Genomic DNA, 21499 nt, shown 5'->3' with positions numbered 1-21499 from the left:
GCCCGCAACCAAGGTACATGCCCTTGACCGGAATCGAACCCGGGTCCCTTCAGTCCCCAAGCCGACGCTCTATCCATTGAGCCAAACCGATCTCGGCAAGGGAAACTTTTTTAGAAGTAAATCTAATAGTTATACTAAATGAAATAATTTGTTGTGGTTTGTGCTACATGGAGGCAGAATGATGTCTATTTTTTAATCAGTATTACAGTTGTTTGTTCACATAGATACAATTATTTTAGTTAGCCAGGGCAAATATGCATGCAATTCAGTGAGGCTATACAGTAGTTTTTATATGCTTAAGATAAAATCCATGAGCCTCTGTAGCTTGAAGAAAATAAAATAATTAGTGAGATAAATTACTTTACATAGGACATATTAATTGCTTTAAATATAGCTTTGGACAAATTAGATTTATAATTGTCTAAATAAAAATCTAAAGTAATTGTCTAAAAAAGTAATAAGTAATAGCTCAACAATACACTGTTTTATAAACCTACTTTTGCCAGACTCTGAATATATGTGAAAATGTGGGGAAATGATTATAAATTTTGATAACTCATTTTTAAATGATGTCTGTGTGTTTCCCAAAATGCTCAATTTTTAGTAAATGTACATATAGCAACTTTACAAGAGAATTTAAATACTTCTCTTAATGGTATGCTGATCTATTTGTAGCACAAATAAAATTGACTTTTGAAACATTAAGATTCTAAAAGTGATCTCTAGTGAATATAGTATTTGACATCAAAATGAAGTGTTTTTTTTTTTGTCTTTTTTCATACTCATTAGTAATTCACAACATTTAAATGCTAAGAAATATTCAAAATGTGTCATGTATGTCTGGATTTTTTATTGGTAATCAACACCTTATAAGACAGTTAAGGCAGTATACAATTAGGAGAAAGATGATGGGTTGAGTTATGTTAGACAAATCATACAGTCTCTAAATCCTGGGTCATTGATTTATGGCAAAAGTGATACTCCATTGCTGTAGAATGGTCTTTTCCAGAAATTATTTTCTTATGTAGAAATTGAATATGGAAAAATTAATATACTAGCCATTAATGATTTCACATGATATAATTATAGTAAGTAAAATTTCTGAAAGTTGATTTCTGTGGAACAATATACAAATATATCCGAGTTTATTATTTTTATTCTCTTGCCCTCATAAACTTTTTTACTATGCTATTTCTAAGATGTTTCAGAAAAATTTAAATTGATTATTTACAATCAAAATGTAATTATTGTTGAACAATTTGAGAAAGTTCAAAGAGATTCAACTGACATTCTTTACGTTTTTCTAATGTCCTTTATTATTAATAATGTTTTAATAAAGTTGTCATATTTCTAAAAATTGTTGTACAGAATGTTTCTTGAATTACTAAGGAAAGTACCTGTAAATGATTAGAATCTTACATTTTCTTATGTCTGTATTCTTTAAGGGCAATTAAGGCATTTCAAGAGGTGCTTTATGTTGATCCCAGCTTTTGTCGAGCCAAGGAAATTCATTTACGACTTGGGCTTATGTTCAAAGTGAACACAGACTATGAATCTAGCTTAAAGGTAGGTGGTTGGGGCATTTTCTACATATATTAATCTATTCATGTAAGTTTAAATTAGAAGAATATTGAGACGTTTGGAATTTATATAACACTATAAAAATGAAGAATTTAGGATATGAACTAAAAGATTTAAAAAAAGGATTGGCTTTCAGGGCACCAAGTAGATACATATCATGCTAAGATTTGCAAAATAACTTTAAAAAATTTATTTTTATTGATTTCAAGAGAAAGGAAGAGTGAAAGATAAAAACATCAATGATGAGAGAGAATTATTGATAGATTGCCTCTTGCACGCTCTACATTGGGGATTGCGTCAGCAATTTGGGTATGTTCCCTGACTTGGTATCAAACCGTGATCTCTTGGTCATATGTTCATGCTCAATCACTGAGCTATGCCAAAATAACTTTTTAGTGCTTTATATTTTTGTGTGTTTTTGTTTTTAAAAAGATGAATAATAGAATTTCTGGCCCAGAATCAATGAATGTTTTATTTCATTTGATATGTAAAATACTTTTCTTTTGTGATGCCACAAGAGACATCTGTAGATTTTTAGTATATAGACAAAGTATTTATTTAGTATATAAGGAGTATGTATGTTAGTGATGGTATCTAATTAAGTTTTCTTTCTTGTGGGTCTAATTAGAAATCTACTCACTTCTAGTTGGAGGGCATGAGTCATAGCAGAATGATAGAATAATAGAACATCCTTTATTAAGGCATGTAGAATGCTAGTTGGTAAGTATAAAAACATTTGGGAAAAATAATACATTAATTTTAAATGCCTTAATTCTGATGGAAATTTGATTTGTCAAAACTTATAATTTTTCAGATTTTCTATATTTGTGCTATCCTATCTAATAACAGCAATATGCAAATTGACCATTATTCCAACACACAAGATGTCTGCCCTCATGTGGTCAAAGATGGCTGCCACAAGATCTCCAGCAGACAAGATCGGGCACGTTCAGGGTGGTATGACCATAGACCACCCTTCCTTTATAATAAAAGTGTTAACCAAATTGACAGTTATAGATGGAAACATATGTGTGTGGTTGGCACCTGCAAGAGCTTTTCATATATATAGATAAACTTGCTTAAATAGAACTGCTTTCTGACTTGACTTAACTTTCTGCAGCCCAGTGAAGCACCCCAACTTCTCTTTCAGTTAATTGTCAGAAACACAGCAGTAAATACCAAAGCGCTGGGACCGGTTTGGTTCAGTGGATAGAGCCTTGGCCTGCGGACTGAAAGGTCCCGGGTTCGATTCCGGGCAAGGGCATGTACCTTGGTTGCGAGCACATCCCCAGTAGGGGGTGTGCAAGAGGCAGCTGATGGATGATTCTCTCTCATCGATGTTTCTAACTCTCTATCTCTCTCTTCCTCTCTGTGAAAAATCAATTAAAAAACAAAACAAAACATGAAGCAGATTATTATTATAGACTAGTAGCCCATCGCGCGATAACATGCTCAATAGGCTGCTTGCTGCTTCCGCAGGAGCTTGTGGGAACCATAGCACACTATCAGGAGCTACACTGCTTCCAGGGGAGCCATGCAAAGAGACTGTGTTCATTCTGCTGAAGGTGGGAGGGAGCCTTGCTGCTTCTACAGGAGCCAGGAGGGACCTGCTCCGACTCCATGGGAGGTGGGAAGGAGCCGTGCGGCTTCCACGAGTGGCAGGCCTGCTGTCTGCTCTTTTGGCCTGCGTTCAGCCTCCTAGTCTACGGCCGGCCTTGCTGTTCCTATCCATGTCTGCTCCGGCTCTAAAGGGGCTGGCCCGAGCCAGGTGAGGTGACGAAGCAAGCATTCCACCAGGCCACTCATGCTGCCCACTCTCAGTGGCCATCCTTCCAGGACTGGGGAACTCTGGCAGGCTGAGACGTCTGGGCACTGCCATCTTGGCTATCACCTTTGTGACAGAGTGATGGCTAATTTGCATGTTACCCTTTTATTAGATAGGATTATGCAAGGAGAACAAAGGGTAAAATATTATAAACTGCAGCAGTGTCTATAGAGTGTGAAAACCTGAAGTTATCTTCAAGGTCCACTATTTCTTTCTTTACAGTTTAATCAACTTTCTCAGCATTCTAAATCCTTGTTTTCTGGCTAATGAAAATAAAATAGAATTTCACTGAGTCTCTTATGTACTTATTCCAGGATTTATGTGAGGATCAAATGAGATGAGGCATGGGAAAATGCACATTTGGTTACATAAACATTTGTTTACAGTGTAAAGTGTTTGCCTGTGGCTATATAGAAAGTTGTGTTCCTGGGCTGAAGAAACTCTCAAGTCACTAGGTTGAGGAAGCTGGATGTTGGTACATGATGTTATTACCCAGCACCCACACTACCATTTCCGGGCTGGGCTAGGCAGATTCAATCTCCAGTTGGCAGTAGATCAGTTCTCTCATCATTCCTCTCTGAAATCAATAAAAATATATTAACAAAAACAAAAATAAATAGGATGTAAGTCGGACATCTCTGCTCTCCATCCATGTAGTCCCCTCTAATCCTCTTTTGTCTTTGCTCCTGCCCACATACATACTCTGCTGGGGTCTGTAAAATGGGGTAATGATTTCTACTTCAACCAAGGGCAACACTTCTACAAGGTCCACTGCTATGTCTCTGTATCCCCTGCCCATCTCTGTCTCCAGCCCTGTGGGGTTTTGCCCTTCCTCCCCTCCATTTAACTTGATTGGCCCTGTTCTGCCCCATCCTCCGACCTCCTGTTTGTAGCCTTCCTCTTTTTCCTCTAGGTGTGAAGCTCCCCAAAGGTTGAGCAGGGCAGGAGTGAGGCTTTGCAGGTGAGGCAGTGCTGGCAGGCCCATGCAGCAGTGTGAAGCTATGTAGAGCGAGCCTTGGCCGGGCTTTGGAGGAGAGCTGGGATGATAGGTCATGGGGAGGAGGAGGGAGGATTTGAAGCCTGTCCAGTAGGAGTGGTACCAGGCTCTTCTACTGCCCCCACCCAGCAGCTTTTCTAGGCCCCTAACCACCTTTCACCTCTGGCTCCCTCCTTCTTCCTTTCAAGTTATGGAGTCAGTTTCTCCTACTCAGACCCACCCTCCTCACTGCTGTGTCCCTAGATGCCCAAGGCCTCCTCCCCGCCGCCGCAGATCCCCTGTAATGGTGCTACCCACGCTTCTGGAGTAGTTACATAACAAAAAGAAGCAGCTTTGAGGATTATAAATTGTGCACTGAGAATGCCTCAGACTGCACTACATAGCTCTTGGATCACATGTAGCAGCCTCCCGCACCATTTGGTCTCTCTTGGCTCCTGCTCCTGCTCCCCTCCACACGGTGTTTAGGCTAAATCCTAGGAGCTTCCTGATGGCTTTAACCTGACACTTTATTTTCCAGTTCAGCCCATCATTGCCCACAGCAAGCTAACATATTGGTTGGAGCATCTGCCCCCTGGTGGTTAGTATTGTGTCATAGCTACCAGTCGAGTGGTTGAACTCAAAGCAGAAATCCGGTTAAGGGGAAAATTTGCATATTAGGCTTTTATTATATAGGATTATTATATTCCCTATGCTTTATTTTACAAGATTTCATAATTTATAATTATCTATCTGTTCTTCTCAATCTTTTCATCTGTTTCTCTCAGCCTTGTAAACCTCTGCCCCTATGGACACCATCAATATATTCTCTTTATCTCTGTGTCTGTTTCAGTTTTGTGTGTTCATTTATTTGTTCCCTAGATTCCACATGTAAGTGAAATATGGTATTTGTCTTTTCCTGACTGACTTATTCTACTCATCCTAATACCTTTTAGGTCAGCTTTTTCAACCTTTTGCCACAAAAATTAAAAAAAAAAAAGTACTATTTTTCTCTGACCACTTTTTTCTTAGATTATCAAGTGAAAAATGACAGCAACCAACACAGTAATCATCCAGTTTTTCAGCTCTGCAAAAATGTACTTTTTGATGGGCTGCAGAATTTTAGTAATTAGTTTAAGTGTGCAATGAGATAAAAAAGATTGAAAGTCTGTGTTCATTAATGCTATTGAAATGGTAGTGTTTTTTTTTCCCCTTAAATGGGCAAATAATATTCCACTTTATATATGTATCACAGCTTTTTTATCCACTACCTACTGATAGACACTGGCGTCCTTTCATAGCTTTGTTATCTTTTATTTATATAAAATTCTAATATGTAAATAGACCAAATGGCAGAACAACCTAACAACTGGTCACTATGACATGCACTGTCTATAAGGCACATGTTTATGCAACATGGTGGGCATTGGTTGGCAGTAGTGGATGGTGGAGCAGGTGAGCCAGGGGCTCCAGACTAAGGCAAGGTGCTAGTCAACACTGTGGAGAGCCTCTGGTGGTTACTGAAAATTCTTTGCTCCTGCACGCTGCAGTCCTGCCACTTGTTTCTGCTGCTCACGCCAGCCCTACTCGCACCCATTGCCAATGCTGGAACTGCTGCTCGTACCCACTGTTGGTGCCCGGCACCGGCCCTGATCACTTGGGGCTATCAGTGGGTGTAAGCGGCAGCTGCCCACCCTGATTGCCCCTCAGGGATTCTCCATTTCCCCCTGCTACTGAGGAGTGAATAGGCTTGGCAGCCACCTCTCACACCTGCTGCCATCAATGACCTGCTTGCATCTGCTGCTGGCCCCAGAGCCTCTGCTTGCAACTGCTGCTGGTGCCAGCCCCAATCACTCTGTGTCGTCTTTGTATGAGAGCGGTTGTGGCGGGAGCAGGACTGCCAGCAAATAGGAGACTGGGGTTACAGTGGTAATAGCCAGTTGGGTGTGTGGAGGATGGACTAAGATCCACCCTTGTGCCCATCACAGCCTAATGGCCCACAGTTCCTTTCAAAGTGCACGAATTCATGCACTGGGCCCCTAGTTTTAAATAACACCAATGATCATAGCGGTGCATGTATTCTTTCAAATTAATTACTTGGGTTCCTTTGAATATATATGCAGAATTGGAATAGCTGAGTCATAGGCAATCCCATTTGTTAATATTTTGGGTACCCTTCATACTGTTTTAGTAGCTACACCAGACAGCATTTCCACCAATAGTGGAGAAGAGTATTCTTTTCTCCACTGTCCCAGAAACTGACTTGTTAATGAAAACTATTCTGAGAAGTCTACAGTGATTTGCCTTTGTGGTTTTTAACTTGTACACCTCTGATATTTAGTGACATTGAGCATCTTTCTATACATTTATTGGCCATCTCTATGTTATTTGATGGGGGTATCTCTACTTAGATCCTCTGCACATTTTTAAAATTAGATAGTTTGTTTTATGATTTTGAATTGTATGAGTTGTTTAATAAATTTTGGACATTAATCCCTTATCAGAGGTATCATTGGCAAGTATCTTCATTGACTCACTGGGCTGTTTTTATATTTTGTTGATGGTTTCCTTTGCTATACTCTTTAGTTTGATATAATCCCATCTGTTCAGTTTTTCTTGCCCAAGGAGATTTATCAGAAGAAATAATTGCTTATAGAAGTGACCATGATTTTAATGCTTATGTTTTCTATACCAGCGATTGCCAACTGGTGGTTTGCCGACCACTGGTGGTTCGTGAGGTCTGAAAGGTTTGTGACAGCTGTTCTATATCACAGGAGCTTTACGGTTTAAATTCTTACATTTACAATTTGTATTTATTTTTAGAGATAGGAAGGAAGGGGAATAAAGAGATAGAAACATCAATGATAGAGAATCATTCATTGGCTGCCTCCTGCACTTCCTACACTGAGGATGGAGTCTGCAACACTGGCATCTGCCCCAATAGGGAATTGAACCGTGATCTCCTTGTTCAATGTTCAGCTACTAAGCCACACTGGCCAAGCTGTATGTTTCTTTTAACCTGGGGTCTCTGGTAGAAAGCATACATATTACTATAGGTTTTGTTTTCTTATTTATTCAGCTATCCTATGTCTTTTGATATGGGCATGTAAGCAATTTATATTTAAAGGGATAATTGAGTCCTACCCGGCTTTGCTTAGTGGATAGAGCTTCTACCTGTGGACTGAAGGGTTCCAGTTAGATTTCAGTCAAGGAGGCTCATACTTTGGCTGGGTTGTAGACTCCTACCCTGGCCTAGGTCCTGGTCAACACATGCAGGAGGCCACCAGTGATGCGTTTCTTTCACATTAATATTTCTATCTTTCTCTTTACCTAAAAATCCATGAGAAAATAGCTTTGAGTGAGGATTAAAAAAATAAAGGGATTATTGAGCCTTGGTTGGTGGCTTACTTGGTTGGAGCATTATCACAAACACCCAAAGATTGTGACTTCAAATCTTGTTAGAATGTATACAGGACGCAACTGATCTACTTTTCTCTCTCACATCAATGTTTCTCTCTCTAAAAATCAATGAAAACATATCGTTTAGTGGGCCTTTAGGGGATTTAAAAAAGTGATAATTGATAGGTACATATTTATTGACATGTCAATCTTTAAAATTACGGCCTCTTGTTTCTGAAATAATTTTTTAAACATATCTAATAAAAGTAATATGCAAATTGATCATTCCTCCGTTACACCTACCAGCCAATCAGAAGCAACTATACATATTAACCCAACCAAGATGGCTACAGCCATGGAGAGAGCAGGAGGTGTGGGTTTCACCTGCAATGGAGGAAGCCAAGCTTTCTGCATACTCTGGTGGGCCCAGGCCTCCACTCAAGGCTACGAAGTTTCAATTATAGGAGATAGATAATTCCCAGATACCAGGGCCTCTGCTTGGGTCGCTGGATGTGTGTGGCCAATCTGTAAACAACCATAGGCCCCTCACCCAGGCCACCCCACACACCAAGGGAACCCTCACCCTGATCAGGGACACCCTTCAGGGCAAACCAGCTGGCCATCTCCCATGCACCAGGCCTCTATCCTATCCAATTCTATTAATAAAAGAGTAATATGAAGGTTGACCATAACTCCAAGATGGCTGCCTCCATGTGGCCAAAGATGGTTACCTTATCTGGACACAAAGTGGCCACCATAAGATGGTCAGCAGGCAGGTCAGTTGGGAGGGATCAGGCCTTCAAGGGAGGGCAGTTGTGAACAATCAGGCCAACAGGGGAGCCCTTTGGGAGGGATCAGGCCTGCAGGGGAGGACAGTTAGGGGTGACCAGGCCAGCATAGGAGGGAAGTTGAGGGCAAACAGGCTGGCAGGGGAGCAGGTAGACATCAATCAGGCTGGCATGGGAGTGGTTAAGGGGTGATCATGCTGGCAGGCAGAAGCAGTTAGGGGCAATCAGGAAGGGAGGCAGGTGAGCAGTTGGGAGCCAGCAGTCCTGGATTGTGAGAGGCATGTCCGAATGCCCATTTAGGCCCAGTTCTTTCTGGATCCTAAATGGGTAGTCAGACATTTCTTGAGGGGTCCCAAGATTGGAGAGGGTGCAGGCTGGGCTAAGGGACACTCCCCCCTGGGCTCCCCTTTCTCCCCCGCAATGTAGGAATTGTGCCCCGGGTCTCTAGTTTCTTATAATACTAGTTTGTTGGTGATGAACTTCTTTTTCTTGTCTTTGAAGCTTCATTTTTCCTTCAATTTTAAATCACAGCCTGGCTTAGTAGAAGATGTGAATGTTGAAAATGATTTCTTAATTCATGGGCTGTACAGTGAATGTTGTGTTAACACACAAGAAAACTTTAATTATAATGTATATCCCAAGAACTCTCTGCTGCATTGTCACTGAGGAGCAATACTTTGAAAGGAATCTTTTTTTAAGTAGCGGGTCTAACAGGTTGCAAACAGGTATTCTAGCATACAGGCTTTGTTTCATTTATGGAGCACAAGCAAAATAGATTTAGCATAAATCCTATGAGCCTAGAAGTTTGAGTGTACCTGAAGATTGGCTTCAACTTCATTGTCCTCTACCTAACAAGAGAGTCAGCCATCCTTTGATGCTGGGCATTGACTTCTCTCAGGCTATGAAAGTCTTACATGGCATATTTCCCCAGTATAAAAGTTTCTTCTACATTGGAAATTCATAGAGTGTGACCATCATCATTAATCTAGCCAGCTAGATTCTCGTCAACACTTCGTTAATTTATTGATTATAGCAATTTTGACCGGTGTGAGGTATTATCTCACTGTTGTTTTAATTTGTAATTTGTATCTCTCTGATGATTAGTGACATTGAGCCTCGTTTCATATGTCTATTGGCCATGTGCATGTTCTCTTTGGAGAAGTGTTGATTTAGGCCCTTTGCTCATTTTTTAATTGGATTGTTTATGTGTCTTTTTTATTTTTTTGGTTGTTAAGTTTTATAACTTTTTCATAAACTTTGGATATCAATTCCTTATCAGATATGTCACTGGCGAATATATTCTCCTATTCAACTTGTTATCTTTTCATTTTTTTGATTGAGGATGGGAGAGAGAAACATCTATGTGATGGAGAAACATCAATTAATTGATTCCTATATAAGCCCACTAATTAGGGTTTGAACATCTAGCCTACATATGTGACTCACGGCTGGCAAGTGTAGTGGTGTTGGCGAGAGCCTCTCTCACCTCCATGGTAGTACTAAGGATGTCCGACGACCCCTGAGGACTCCCAGACTGTGAGAGGGTCAGGAAGATCTGAAGGATCCCCGCTTCCCAGGTGCATGAATTTCATGCACCAGGCCCCTAGGGTTGAATAAGAATAGTGAAAACAGACATGCATATCTTGTTCCTGACTTTAAGGGAAACACTTTTCATTTTGCCCATTGAATATGATGTTAGCGTTGGGTTTGTCATATTTGGTCTTTTTATTGAAGTACTAGAAGCCCGGTGCATGAAATTCGTGCACAGGGTCCCTCAGCCAACCTGTACCCTCTACAATCCAGGAGCTCTTAGGGGATGTCCTGCTGATGGCTCAGGCCCACTATTAGGGCCTGGAGGTTTTGCTGCAACCATGGAGATAAAGCCCCCATATCCTGCTGTACACTGTGCCTGCCACCGAATTTTGTAATGCAAAGGAAACTTCATTTCCCTGCAGTGTGCTCTGTCTGCCAGGCCTGGGGGCTTCACCGACACAGACACACTAAGGAAATCCTCATGCCCTATTTTCCAGGCTCTGTCTGTGGGGCTTAGGGGTCTTCCCGCTGCCACCATGCTAAGGAAGCCCTATTGTCTGGGCTCTCTCTGCTGGTCCTAGGGGTGCTCCTGCAACCACTGCACTAAGGAAACCCCCAAATCCTGCTGTCTGGTCTCTGACTGCTTGGTCTGGGGGTGCTCCCACCGCTGCCGCACTAAGGAAGCCCTGATGCCCTGCTGTCCTGGTTCTGGCTGCTGGGCCTGAGGCTTCCCCCACCCCCTGCTTCTATGCTAAGGAAGCTCCCAAGCCCTGCTGTTCTGGCTTTGACTGCTGGGCCTGGGGCTTCCCCACCACCTCTCTGCTAAGGAAGGCTCCATGCCTGGCTGTCCACGCTCTGTCTGCCTTGTCTTGGGATGGATTCAGCCTTGCTGCTTGGTCCCCAGGAATCCTGGCAGGGCTGACAGGCCCAGACACTGCAGCAGTCTTTCTGCTCTGGCAGACCAGCCTGACACTCCAGCAGCAGCCTGAGGGGACTGGCACCACCATCTTGTGGCTATGGGGGCAGGATTTTTGTTGCAGAGTGATGGTTAATTTGCATATTACCTTTTTATCAGATAGAATGATTCCTCCCACTTTCCTGAGAATTTTTAAAAAATCATAAATTAGTACTGGATTTTGTCAAATATTTCTACAGTTACTAGTATTGATCAAATTATCTGTTTTTTAAAATGTCTTATGCTTATGGATTTGTACATATTCTACCAACCTTATATCTTTAGAATAAATTCCATGTGATCATGGTGTATAATGTTTTATTTATTTATCTATCTCTCTATTTTAAATATATATGTATTTATTGATTTCAGAAAGGAAGGGAGAGGGAGAAAGAGAAAAACCTTAATATGAGAGAGAATCATGGGGTGGTTATCTCCTCCATACCCCTATAGGGAATCAACCCTGTAACCTTACCATATGCCCCAATGGGGAATTGAACCTTGACCTCCTGGTTTATAGGTTGATTCTCAGCCACTGAGCCATTTTTTATATTTATTACTTCATCTCCTTTGATAATATGTTGTAAGGATGTTATGTTTTTTAGGAATATTGGCATATAATTTGCTTTCTTTGTAGTATCTTTATGTCAATTTGAAATTTGGATAATGCTGATTTCCTAAAATGAGCTTAGGAGTCTTGTTTCCTGTTAAATTTTTTGGAATGGTTTGGGAAGAATAGGTGTTCTTGGAATATTTGGTAAAATTTACTTGTGAAGCAGTATGACCCAGTTTTTTTTTGACTTTTTTAATTAATGTTCAATTTTACTGGTTGTAATATGTCTATGGTATTAAACTTTCTGATTTAGTTTTGGAAGATTGATGTTTGTAGGAATTTACTATATCTTGCAGATTTTCAAATTTGTGGGAATATAGTTGTTCATAGTATTTTCTTTTTTTAAGATATATTTTTATTGATTCAGAGAGGAAGGGAGAGGGGAGAGAGAGAAACATCAATGATGAAATAATCCACTGAGCCAAACCAGCAAGGGACATAATATTTTCTTAAAATATTTTGTATTTATTTGTTGTTAGTTGTTACTTTTTCTCTGGCCTTTCTAATTTTATTAATTTGGGTCCTTTCTCTTTTCTTTTTATGATGAGTCTTATAATATTTATCTTTTTTACCTTTCAAAGAACCAACACTTACTTCATTGGCTCATTTTGTTAATCCCTTCTAGACTGAACTTTTTCTGTTGAGAGAATAGCTGATAGTCTTACAGAAGTTTTCTTATAGGTAATTATTATCTTTCCTTTGCTGCTATTAAGGTTATCTCTTTGTCTTTAGCATTGTCATTTTAATTATGATGTGTTTTGGTGTGGTCCCTGGATTCATCTTGTTTAGGATTTTTTGCACTTCATGCACTGTGTCCCTTTTTCTTCAATAGATTAGGGAAGTAATTGGTCATTATTTCTTTTCTTTCTTTTTTTTTTTTTTTTAATATATTTTATTGATTTTTTTTTTTTTTTTTCTTTATAGAGAGGAAGAGAGAGGGATAGAGAGTAAGAAACATTGATGAAAGAGATACATTGATCAGCTGCCTTCTGCACACCTCCTACTAGGGATGTGCCCGCAACCCAGATACATGTCCTTGATGGGAATTGAACCTGGGACCTTTCAGTTCGCAGGCCAATGCGTATCCACTGAGCCAAACCGGTTTTGGTTGGTCATTATTTCTTAAAAGAAGTTCTTGATTATTCCTCCTTCTCTTCCTCTTCCTCCTCTTCTTCCTCCTCTTTCTCCTCCTTTTCCTCTTCTCCTGTTTTACCCTCCCCTCCACCCCCCCTTCTTCCTTCTTTCCTGTGATGTAGATGTTATATGTAAGGTGACCAGATTTTAACATCGATAAAGTGGGACACTGTTGACTGGATTGGGGGGGGTTCCTTGATTAAAAAATTGGTCTATATGAAGCAACAAAAATTTTCATTGAATGCAAAAATGGTATTGTAATATAATTTTTTAAATTTCAATGTAAGTACAATTTACAAATATAATAAATAAAATTATGTATAGTCTTAAGTGTCACTTTCAAGGCCGGCGCTAGACTTTTTGCTGCCACTATAAATAATAATAATGCTAAATTCAAGAAAATTTATGAATTAAAAAAAAAGTATTTTATTGATTTTTTTTACAGAGAGGAAGAGAGAGGGACAGAGAGTAGAAACATCAATGAGAGAGAATCATCGACCAGCTGCCTCCTGCACACCCCTCACCGGGGATGTGCCCGCAACCTAGGTACATGCCCTTGACCGGCATTGAACCTGGGACCTTTCAGTCCGTAGGCCGATGTTCTATCCATTGAACCAAACCAGTTTTGTTGAAAATTTATGAATTTTGAAATAAATAACTTACCTAAATTATCTGAATAGCTGATTTGTAATGACATCACTTGTTTAACTAGCTTACTGTGTTTTCCTGAAAATAAGACATACTTACAGGTTTCCTTCTGAGTGAAATATAAGGCATCCCCCCCGAAAATAAGGCCCCCCTAGGCTCTGTCTCAGAATGCTATTGCTAAACATGAGAGATTTGGTCCACTGATTCTGAAAGAAATGGAGTCACAAGAAATGCACCAGGAAATTCAGGAATTGGATTGTTAGGATGATGTTCCAGAAGATGATGACACGATTGTCATTGAATAAATGAGTAAATTCTTGATACTGTAGGATTCACAGTGTGTCTGGTTTGTGCTTACAACTACTATACTACCATACCATTTACAAGTAATAAATTTCCTTTATTTTCATTTAACAATAAATGTTTATCATATTCTTCATGGAAAAATAAGACATCCCCTGAAAATAAGACCTAGGGCATCTTTGGGAGCAAAAGTTAATATAAGACACTGTCTTATTTTCGGGGAAACAGGGTAGCACACAGTACGATGTATATCGTCTGAGACAGTTACAAAATGTTTCGTCGTTGCCAATCCCAAAAAATTCCATTATTCATTAAATCCAAACAATGGTGATCGAATTCTAATTACTGATCAACAATACCAACTTTGATAAGCAGTTCTTGATCATCAGTTCTTAACATTATTTTTTATTATTAAAGTTTGACAAAAATAATATAAAACTCATATCCTGGCTAAATGGCCACATGGCTGCTGAAAATTGTATATTCCCTTCCTTTTCTCCTGCCGTTCCCTAGCTTGTCGTGCATTCTTTCCAAAAATCAGGACTTTTTTAAAACTGTGGGACATGGGACAAATTGTTAAAAATCTGGATTGTCCCTTCAAAAGGGGGACATCTGATCACCTTAGTTATATGTCATATTATCCCAAAGGTTCTATAAACTATTCTGATTTTTTTAATCTTTTTGTTAATTCTTATATGAGAACATTTTTTCCATTGCTTTTCAAGCAGATGTGTGTGTGTGGGGGGAAGCATTATTATCTATGGATTGTCTTCTGCATATTGCCACAACCAGAGGCTGGGGTGTGAACACACCACCAAAATACAAACCCTTGAACAGGAATCAGAACTGGGATTCTTGGGTGTGTAGGACAACAGTAACCACTGAATACATCATCCTATGCCTCAATTTGAAAAATTATTTTATTACTATTAAGAGATTTCTTTTTCTACTTTGTCTTTTTAATTGCTGGTTTGATACTCTGTTTCATCCCATTTATTGTTTCTTCCATTATATTCTTCATTTTAGTGTACTCATTTCTGATTGATTTCCTTTGTTCTGTTTCATGCTATTGAACATTGTTATAACTATTACTTTGAACTCTATTTAATGAATTGCATATCTCCATTTTATTTAGTTCTTTTTTCTGGAGATTCCTCCTATTTTGTCATTTGGGGCCTCTTAACTTCCCCATTTTGGCTGTTACTTCATTTGTTTTCTTGTTTGTTTAGAGAGGTATGGGAGAGAGAAAGAAACATCAATTTGTTATTCCATATATTTATGCACTTATTGGTTGATTGTCATATATGCCCTGATTGGGAATTCAACCCATAGCTTTAGTGTGTTGGTGCAATGCTTTAATCAACTGAGTAACCCAGCCAGAGCTCTTTTTTTTTCTTTCTTCTTCTATGTATTAGGTAGATCTGCTGACTCCCAGTTTTTGTTGGGTGGCCTTTCTGTAGTAGGTGTCCTGTGGCCTGTGGGAGCTGGTGTAAGTTTTCCTTGAGCACCTAAGAAGGGTGCTCCAGGAATATCCGGTGGGTGGGTTGTGTGAGCCCCTCTGTTATAAGTGAGTATTGATTGTTATTTGCACACTCATGGTTTGGATCAACTCTGAGGCTTAACCGTAATGAAGATATAGGAGTGCCTGTGTAGGTGTTGATCCTAGTAAGTGAGAAGTTACCTCAGCAGTTTCTCCTTGACCAGATTTTCCTTTGGACTTGCCATTTGTGATGCTTACTGGGTCCATATAGGGTGTTGTATGAATATGGCTACTGGGTGTGCTGTTTCAGGGCCCCTTGGGAGCAACTTGTGCAAGTTAATCTCAGAAACTATCTATCATTGGCTTTGGGCAACCTGTTTGGAGCTATAAGTAATTCAAAATTATAGTTGTAGCTACTTCTGTTTGGCCTGGGTGCATATGACAAGCTATTCAGAAAAGCTGGTTTTTACCAGCTTTGGTCCTGGGTGCAGGTTAGGAAAAGTCCCAAGGCACTCCAAGATTTGCTTTTGTTTGCTGACCTCCTGGTAGCCTTAGTCACTGAAATAGCCTCTGGTGGTACTTTGAGTTGCCTAAGGTAGGCTCACAGTACATCACCAGATTAATGCAAGCCTAAACTATATGCCAGTGTTGTGTGTGAGGCTACTCAGCAAATGTCTGTAGGTATATCATGTCTAGCTTTTACATACTGGGTTCTTATATACCTTGTATTGGGATAGGGTTATAGTCAGTCATCAGAGTGAGGCCAGCAGAATTTTTCAGATCTATATAGTGATTTGACTATGTGAAGGGAGGACTCTGCTTTGTTTAGGCATGTGAGTTGGGAAGATGAAACTAGTGGATCTCCCATGAGGGGGCAGTGCTGATTGGGCTTGGGGAAGACAGGAGGTGTGGCCCTGCTCAGAGCCATATAGCTCATTCTGTCCTGATTCTGCCTGGATCTCAGCTGGGCATAGCCGCTAAGTGTGTGTTTGGGTGGGAGTGGGAGTCCTGAGGGTGGATGTGTGGGGGTATGCCAGTGTAACAGAGGGGATTGTTCCAGCAATCTATCTGATGGGGAAAGGAAAGTCAGAGTCAAGTAGGGGGAATGGTCCAGCTACACATTCAGACAACTCTCTTACTGACTCCTCACTAAGGGTTTAGCTCTGCCCAGTGGGGATAGGGGTAGGGTAGTCCAGAGGATGGGACTATTGAATTCCCCCAGGTTGGTGCCATTCAGGAAGAAAGGGGGGTGCTCCACCAAGAAAGATTGCCTTTGAGATAATGAAATATGAATCAGAATAGGAATCCCAGAAGCTTTTCCCCATACATAATTTTCCCAAAGAGCAGCAAACCCAAGTCTCTCATCATGTGACTGTAATTTGCTCCATCCTCCCTCCCCAGGAGCCCAGAGTGAATAGCTGCAAACAAGATCTTGTGCATTGACATTTTAATGGGCTAAAGGATCTCTAGCTGACTTCTGTCTTTTCTTGATGGACGGAATTTCCGCTTATTTTCACATCCAGATGGGCTGCTTTTTCCAGCTCTGGTGCTCTGGGCTGGGAAACCTGGCATGAATTTGCCTCAGCAGTTTCTCCTTGACAAGATTTTCCCCAGTTAAGTGTGAAGCCCTCTCAACTTAGATATTTCTCTGCAATCATAGCCACCAATGTTGGGAGTAGGGCCATCCCGTTTCATATCTCCACCCTTGCTGTCAGTATTGATGTGATTTCTTCCATAAATTCTTATAAATTTCAGTTCAGTTGTTTTTTCAGCTGATTGTTCCATAATTTAGCTGTTGATCTGATTTGGCACTAGAAGCAGGTCAGAGTAACTGGCACTTACTTTGTGGCCATTTTGGAATTCCCACATCATTTCATTATTATATACTTGACCATAATAGTCTTAAATATTTAAACCAATTTTATGCAACTCTAAATTTATCATATTATTATTTTTACTTTTCTGTTACAGCATTTTCAGTTAGCGTTGATTGACTGTCATCCCTGTACATTGTCCAAAGTTGAAAGTAAGTATTTCTAAGTACCATAGTTTTATTGACTTTTTGAGGAATAGGCTATATATAATACATTTCAAATCATGACCACAAATGCCTTTTGTTGGTAATTGAAAACAAACCTGAGAGGTACAAGACTAACTCACAGACTTTAAGGCAATTAATTAATTTGAATAGTTGTTTTTTTAAAAATAATATTCAATATTTACTTGATAACCATAAATATTCTAATTCTCATAGAACACTAACTATAGTAGTTGCCTCCTTTGTGTTAGATTATTATTGGTAGTTATTATTACCTTAGAGTGCCTGTCTTTTTAAATGGAAAAATTATATCTTTTTTAATATTTTAATTTATGGTAGGGAACTTATGGGTTGGGTACCTTGTGCAGTGTTATTTATTTTGGGTATACAGAATATATACTGATAATACTGGGAAACTTAAAATGAAACAGTATTAAAGCCTTCATACCATCGACTCACTGAATCAGAATCTTAAAGAGCTAAGCTTTATAATTAGTAATTTTTTTCATACCTCCTAGAAAGAACTTTATTTTTTACATTATTCATTGATATAAAATAAGGGAGAAGATGTGGGGAAAGAGAAGGAAAGAAGAAAAAAAATCATTTTGGGATTTATCTTAAATGAGAATTTCTCTTTCCTGTGAAAGCCTTTCTGGACAAAACCCATGCAATTAAATATTCTATGTATAATTTTATTTTATTTTTTGTCAATCTCCCTACAATATTTAAAAAAAAATTTTATTTATTCATTTATTTTAAAAATATTTTTATTGATTTCAGAGAGGAAGGGAAAAGGAGAGAGAGAGAAATAGAATCGTAATAAGAGGGAACCATTGATTGGCTGCCTTCTGTATGCCCCCACTGGGGTTTAAGTCTGCAACCCAGCCAAGTGTTCTTGACGGGAATCAAAATTGGGACCCTTCAGTCCACAAGCTGATGCTCTATCCAGTGAACCACACCAGCTAGGGCTCCATTTAGTTTTAGAGAGAAAGAGAGAGAAAAAAAGAAACATGAGAGAGAGACATTGATTGGTTGTCTTCAGCATGCACCTCAACTGGGACTGGGTATCAAGCTGGCAACCAAGGTACATTCCCTTGACCAGGACACACTAACCAGTGAGCCAAACCAGCCAGGGCATATTCTGCATATAATTTGAAAGTTTTTTCTAGTTAAAACCAAACCCAAAATAGAAAGGATATTTGTTCTTGCAAATGAGAACAATATAACTCAAATATCTGAATGTAATTAAACTTACTGTAATTTTTTTTTTTTTTAAATAGTCTTCATTCATGCATTTTAAGAATTGGGAATCAAGAAGAGTTTCTTTAAAAAAAAAAATAATTGGTTTCAGAAAGAAAAGGAGAGGGAGAGAGAGAAATAGAAACATCACTGATGAGAGAGAATCATTGATTGACCATCTCCTGCATGCCCCCATCTGGGTACTGAGCACTTAATCTGGGCATATGCCCTGACCGGAATCAAACCCAGGACCCTTCAGTCCAGAAGCTGGTGTTCTATCCACTGAGTCACATCAGCTAGGGCAAGAAGAGTTTCTTTATACAGAAGCAAAATACTCTGCCTTTAAGTTTTCAGACATACTTATTTTATAGTCTTGTTTTTTTTAAGTTTGACTTTTTTTTTTAAGTAGCCTAACTCTTAAGAACTTAAAGAAAATAAAATAATTTAGTAAAATTATCTACCAAAAATTTTCTATAAACTAAAATACTAGTAAAATATTTATTTTCACACACATTTTTCTTGTGTAGAACTTTGTCAAAAGTATTATTTCAAGGTGACAATACTGAATGCCATATGTCAAGATACTTACATTTAGAATATTATACCTAATATTGTCAGTTTGAACTGTGTAAATTTATTTATTACTGATTTCTATGGGTGCAAATATTATTTGCAATTAAAAATAAGTGGATGAGATTTTTATTTAACATAAATTATTATTTAATAGTAAAGAATGCTTTTTAAAAACATGCTTATAATATTTATTTGATTTAGTAGATAAATAGAAGTTACACCTTCTAAATCAAATTTGTAATCATGAATTAGCATTTTCTCATTTTTCATATTTTTATTATCTATTTTTGTTTATTACCTAAAACTCGGATGTATTATAATTAATTTCTTTCCATGATCCTTTGTAGTTCAGTTTCATATAGCTCACTTGTATGAAACACAGGTAAGTGTTTTAATTTACTTTACTTAAAATAAGAACAAGAACTTACAATAGAATCCTCATCTATGCTTTAATTGAAATTATGTAAGATAAATATAGGTTAATTGAGTTTCGGTATAAACTGGTACTTGCACTTAATAGTTTATATTCATTGAATGTTTAAAATTTTGCTTAGTCATAATTTATAAGAGCAATAAGGGAATTTGGGTTCATGTTCAATTAGTATAGTTTTTTTTTTTATAACTATTTCAATTAACTATGATTTAATATATTTCCCACTCCGCTTGCTATGTAATAGAAAATATCTAATATTATTTGCTTCTAATATTGGGTTATCTCCATTCTGTGATATCATTCACTGTCCTTAATTTTTCTTTTTGAGGATAGAAATGATTCTATTCCTAGATGCCTATCACTAGATGATTCTATATCATTTAATTTTTAAAAATTGTGGATGTATGTCAAAAGACATTGTCTTTGAATAATTCTTCTGTTTTCCTTTTAACAATGATATATCTTTAAACCACTTTTTGTTATTTTAAATATATTTTATTGATTTTTTTACAGAGAGGAAGGGAGAGGGACCTAGAAACATTGATAGAAACATAGATGAGAGAGAACCATCTATCAGCTACCTATTGCACACCCCCTACTGGGAATGTGCCAGAAACCAAGGTACATGTCCTTGACTGGAATCGAACCCAGTATACCCTTCAGTCCGCATCCGATGCTTTATCTACTGAGCTAAACCGATCAGGGCAAAACCACCTTTTAAAAAATTTTTTATTTTTTTTATTTTTTTATTAAACAGTTTAGTCATTCTTTGGTATTATCATTTCAAGATAGATTTTTGAAACTATTTCAGTTTAATTTAATTTTATTTTTTTAAAATATATTTTATTGATTTTACACAGAGAGGAATTGAGAGGGACAGAGAGTTAGAAATGTCGATGAGAGACAAACACCGACCAGCTGCCCCTTGCAAACCCCCTACTGGGGATGTGCCCGCAACCAAGGTACATGCCCTTGACCGGAATCAAACCCAGGACCTTTCAGTCCGCAGACCGACGCTCTATCCACTGAGCCAAACCGGTCCCGGCTCAGTTTAATTTTAGAATAGTTACTACTGGTATATGGCAGATTGTGTTTGGTTGTTGAATTGAATACTATAATGACATACAAATTTAAAGTTCATAGTAGAAAATTAGAAAGTGTGTAGGAGACTGAACATAATTATGTAGAGTTCATCCATAAAGTGTGTAGTTGAATGTTTATTATTATACTAGAGGCTCGGTGTAAGAAATTCATGCATGAGGTCAGAAGGGGGGTGGATATCCCTCAACCCAGCCTGCACCCTCTGCAATCTGGGATCCCTCTCACAATCCAGGACTGCTGGCTCCCAAATGCTCACCTGCCTGGCTGACTGATTGCCCCTAACTGCTTCTGCCTGCCAGCCTGATCACCCCCTAACCACTCCCCTGCCAGCCTGATTGATGTCTAACTGCTCCCCTGCTAGCCTGTTTGCCCCAACTTTTCCTCCTCTGCCAGCCTTATCACCCCTAACTGCCCTATCCTGCTGGGATGATCACTTCCAACATCCCTCCCTTGCTGGCTTGGTGTCTCCCAACTGCCCTTCTTGTGGTGGCCATCTTGTGTCCACATGGGGGCTGCTATTGTGTCTTGGAGTGATGGTCAATGTGCATATTACTCTTTTATTAGATATGATAGAGGCCTGGTACATTGGTGGGGCCCAGCTGGTTTGCCCTGAAGGGTGTCCTGGATCAGGGTGGAGGTCCTCATGGGGTGGCCTGAGTGAGGGGCTTCTGGTGGTTTGCAGACTAGCCATTCCCCTGGCAACCCAAGCAGAGGCCATGGTATCTGGGATTTATTTACCGTCTACAATTGAAACTTTGTAGCCTGGAGCGGAGCCAAGCCTTCTGCTTGCTCTGTGACTGCTGCCATTTCTGTTGGAATTTGTTTACTTTCTATAATTGAAACTTTGTAGTCTTGAGTGGAGGCTTAGGCCAGCTAGGACAGG

The 21499-nt window shown here is 39.0% G+C and overlaps 1 protein-coding gene across 4 annotated transcripts in view; it reads left to right on the top strand.

The window, feature by feature from the left end:
- Positions 1-21499, top strand: part of LOC311615836 (lysine-specific demethylase 6A-like) — a 222587-nt gene that overhangs the window by 72846 nt on the left and 128242 nt on the right. For all 4 annotated transcript variants that reach the window (XM_084871274.1, XM_084871272.1, XM_084871273.1 and 1 more), the window contains 3 exons: positions 1446-1566; positions 17204-17258; positions 19430-19464. In XM_084871274.1, the coding sequence (XP_084727400.1) occupies positions 1446-1566; positions 17204-17258; positions 19430-19464 (211 nt within the window). The remainder of the gene's footprint in view (positions 1-1445; positions 1567-17203; positions 17259-19429; positions 19465-21499) is intronic.

The sequence above is a fragment of the Pipistrellus hanaki genome (assembly GCF_964339955.1).
Source record: "Pipistrellus hanaki genome assembly, chromosome: Y".
In the NCBI taxonomy this organism is placed as follows: Eukaryota; Metazoa; Chordata; class Mammalia; order Chiroptera; family Vespertilionidae; genus Pipistrellus; species Pipistrellus hanaki.
The sequence above is the reverse complement of the archived record's forward strand: the minus strand, read 5'-3'. Positions and strand labels throughout refer to the sequence as shown.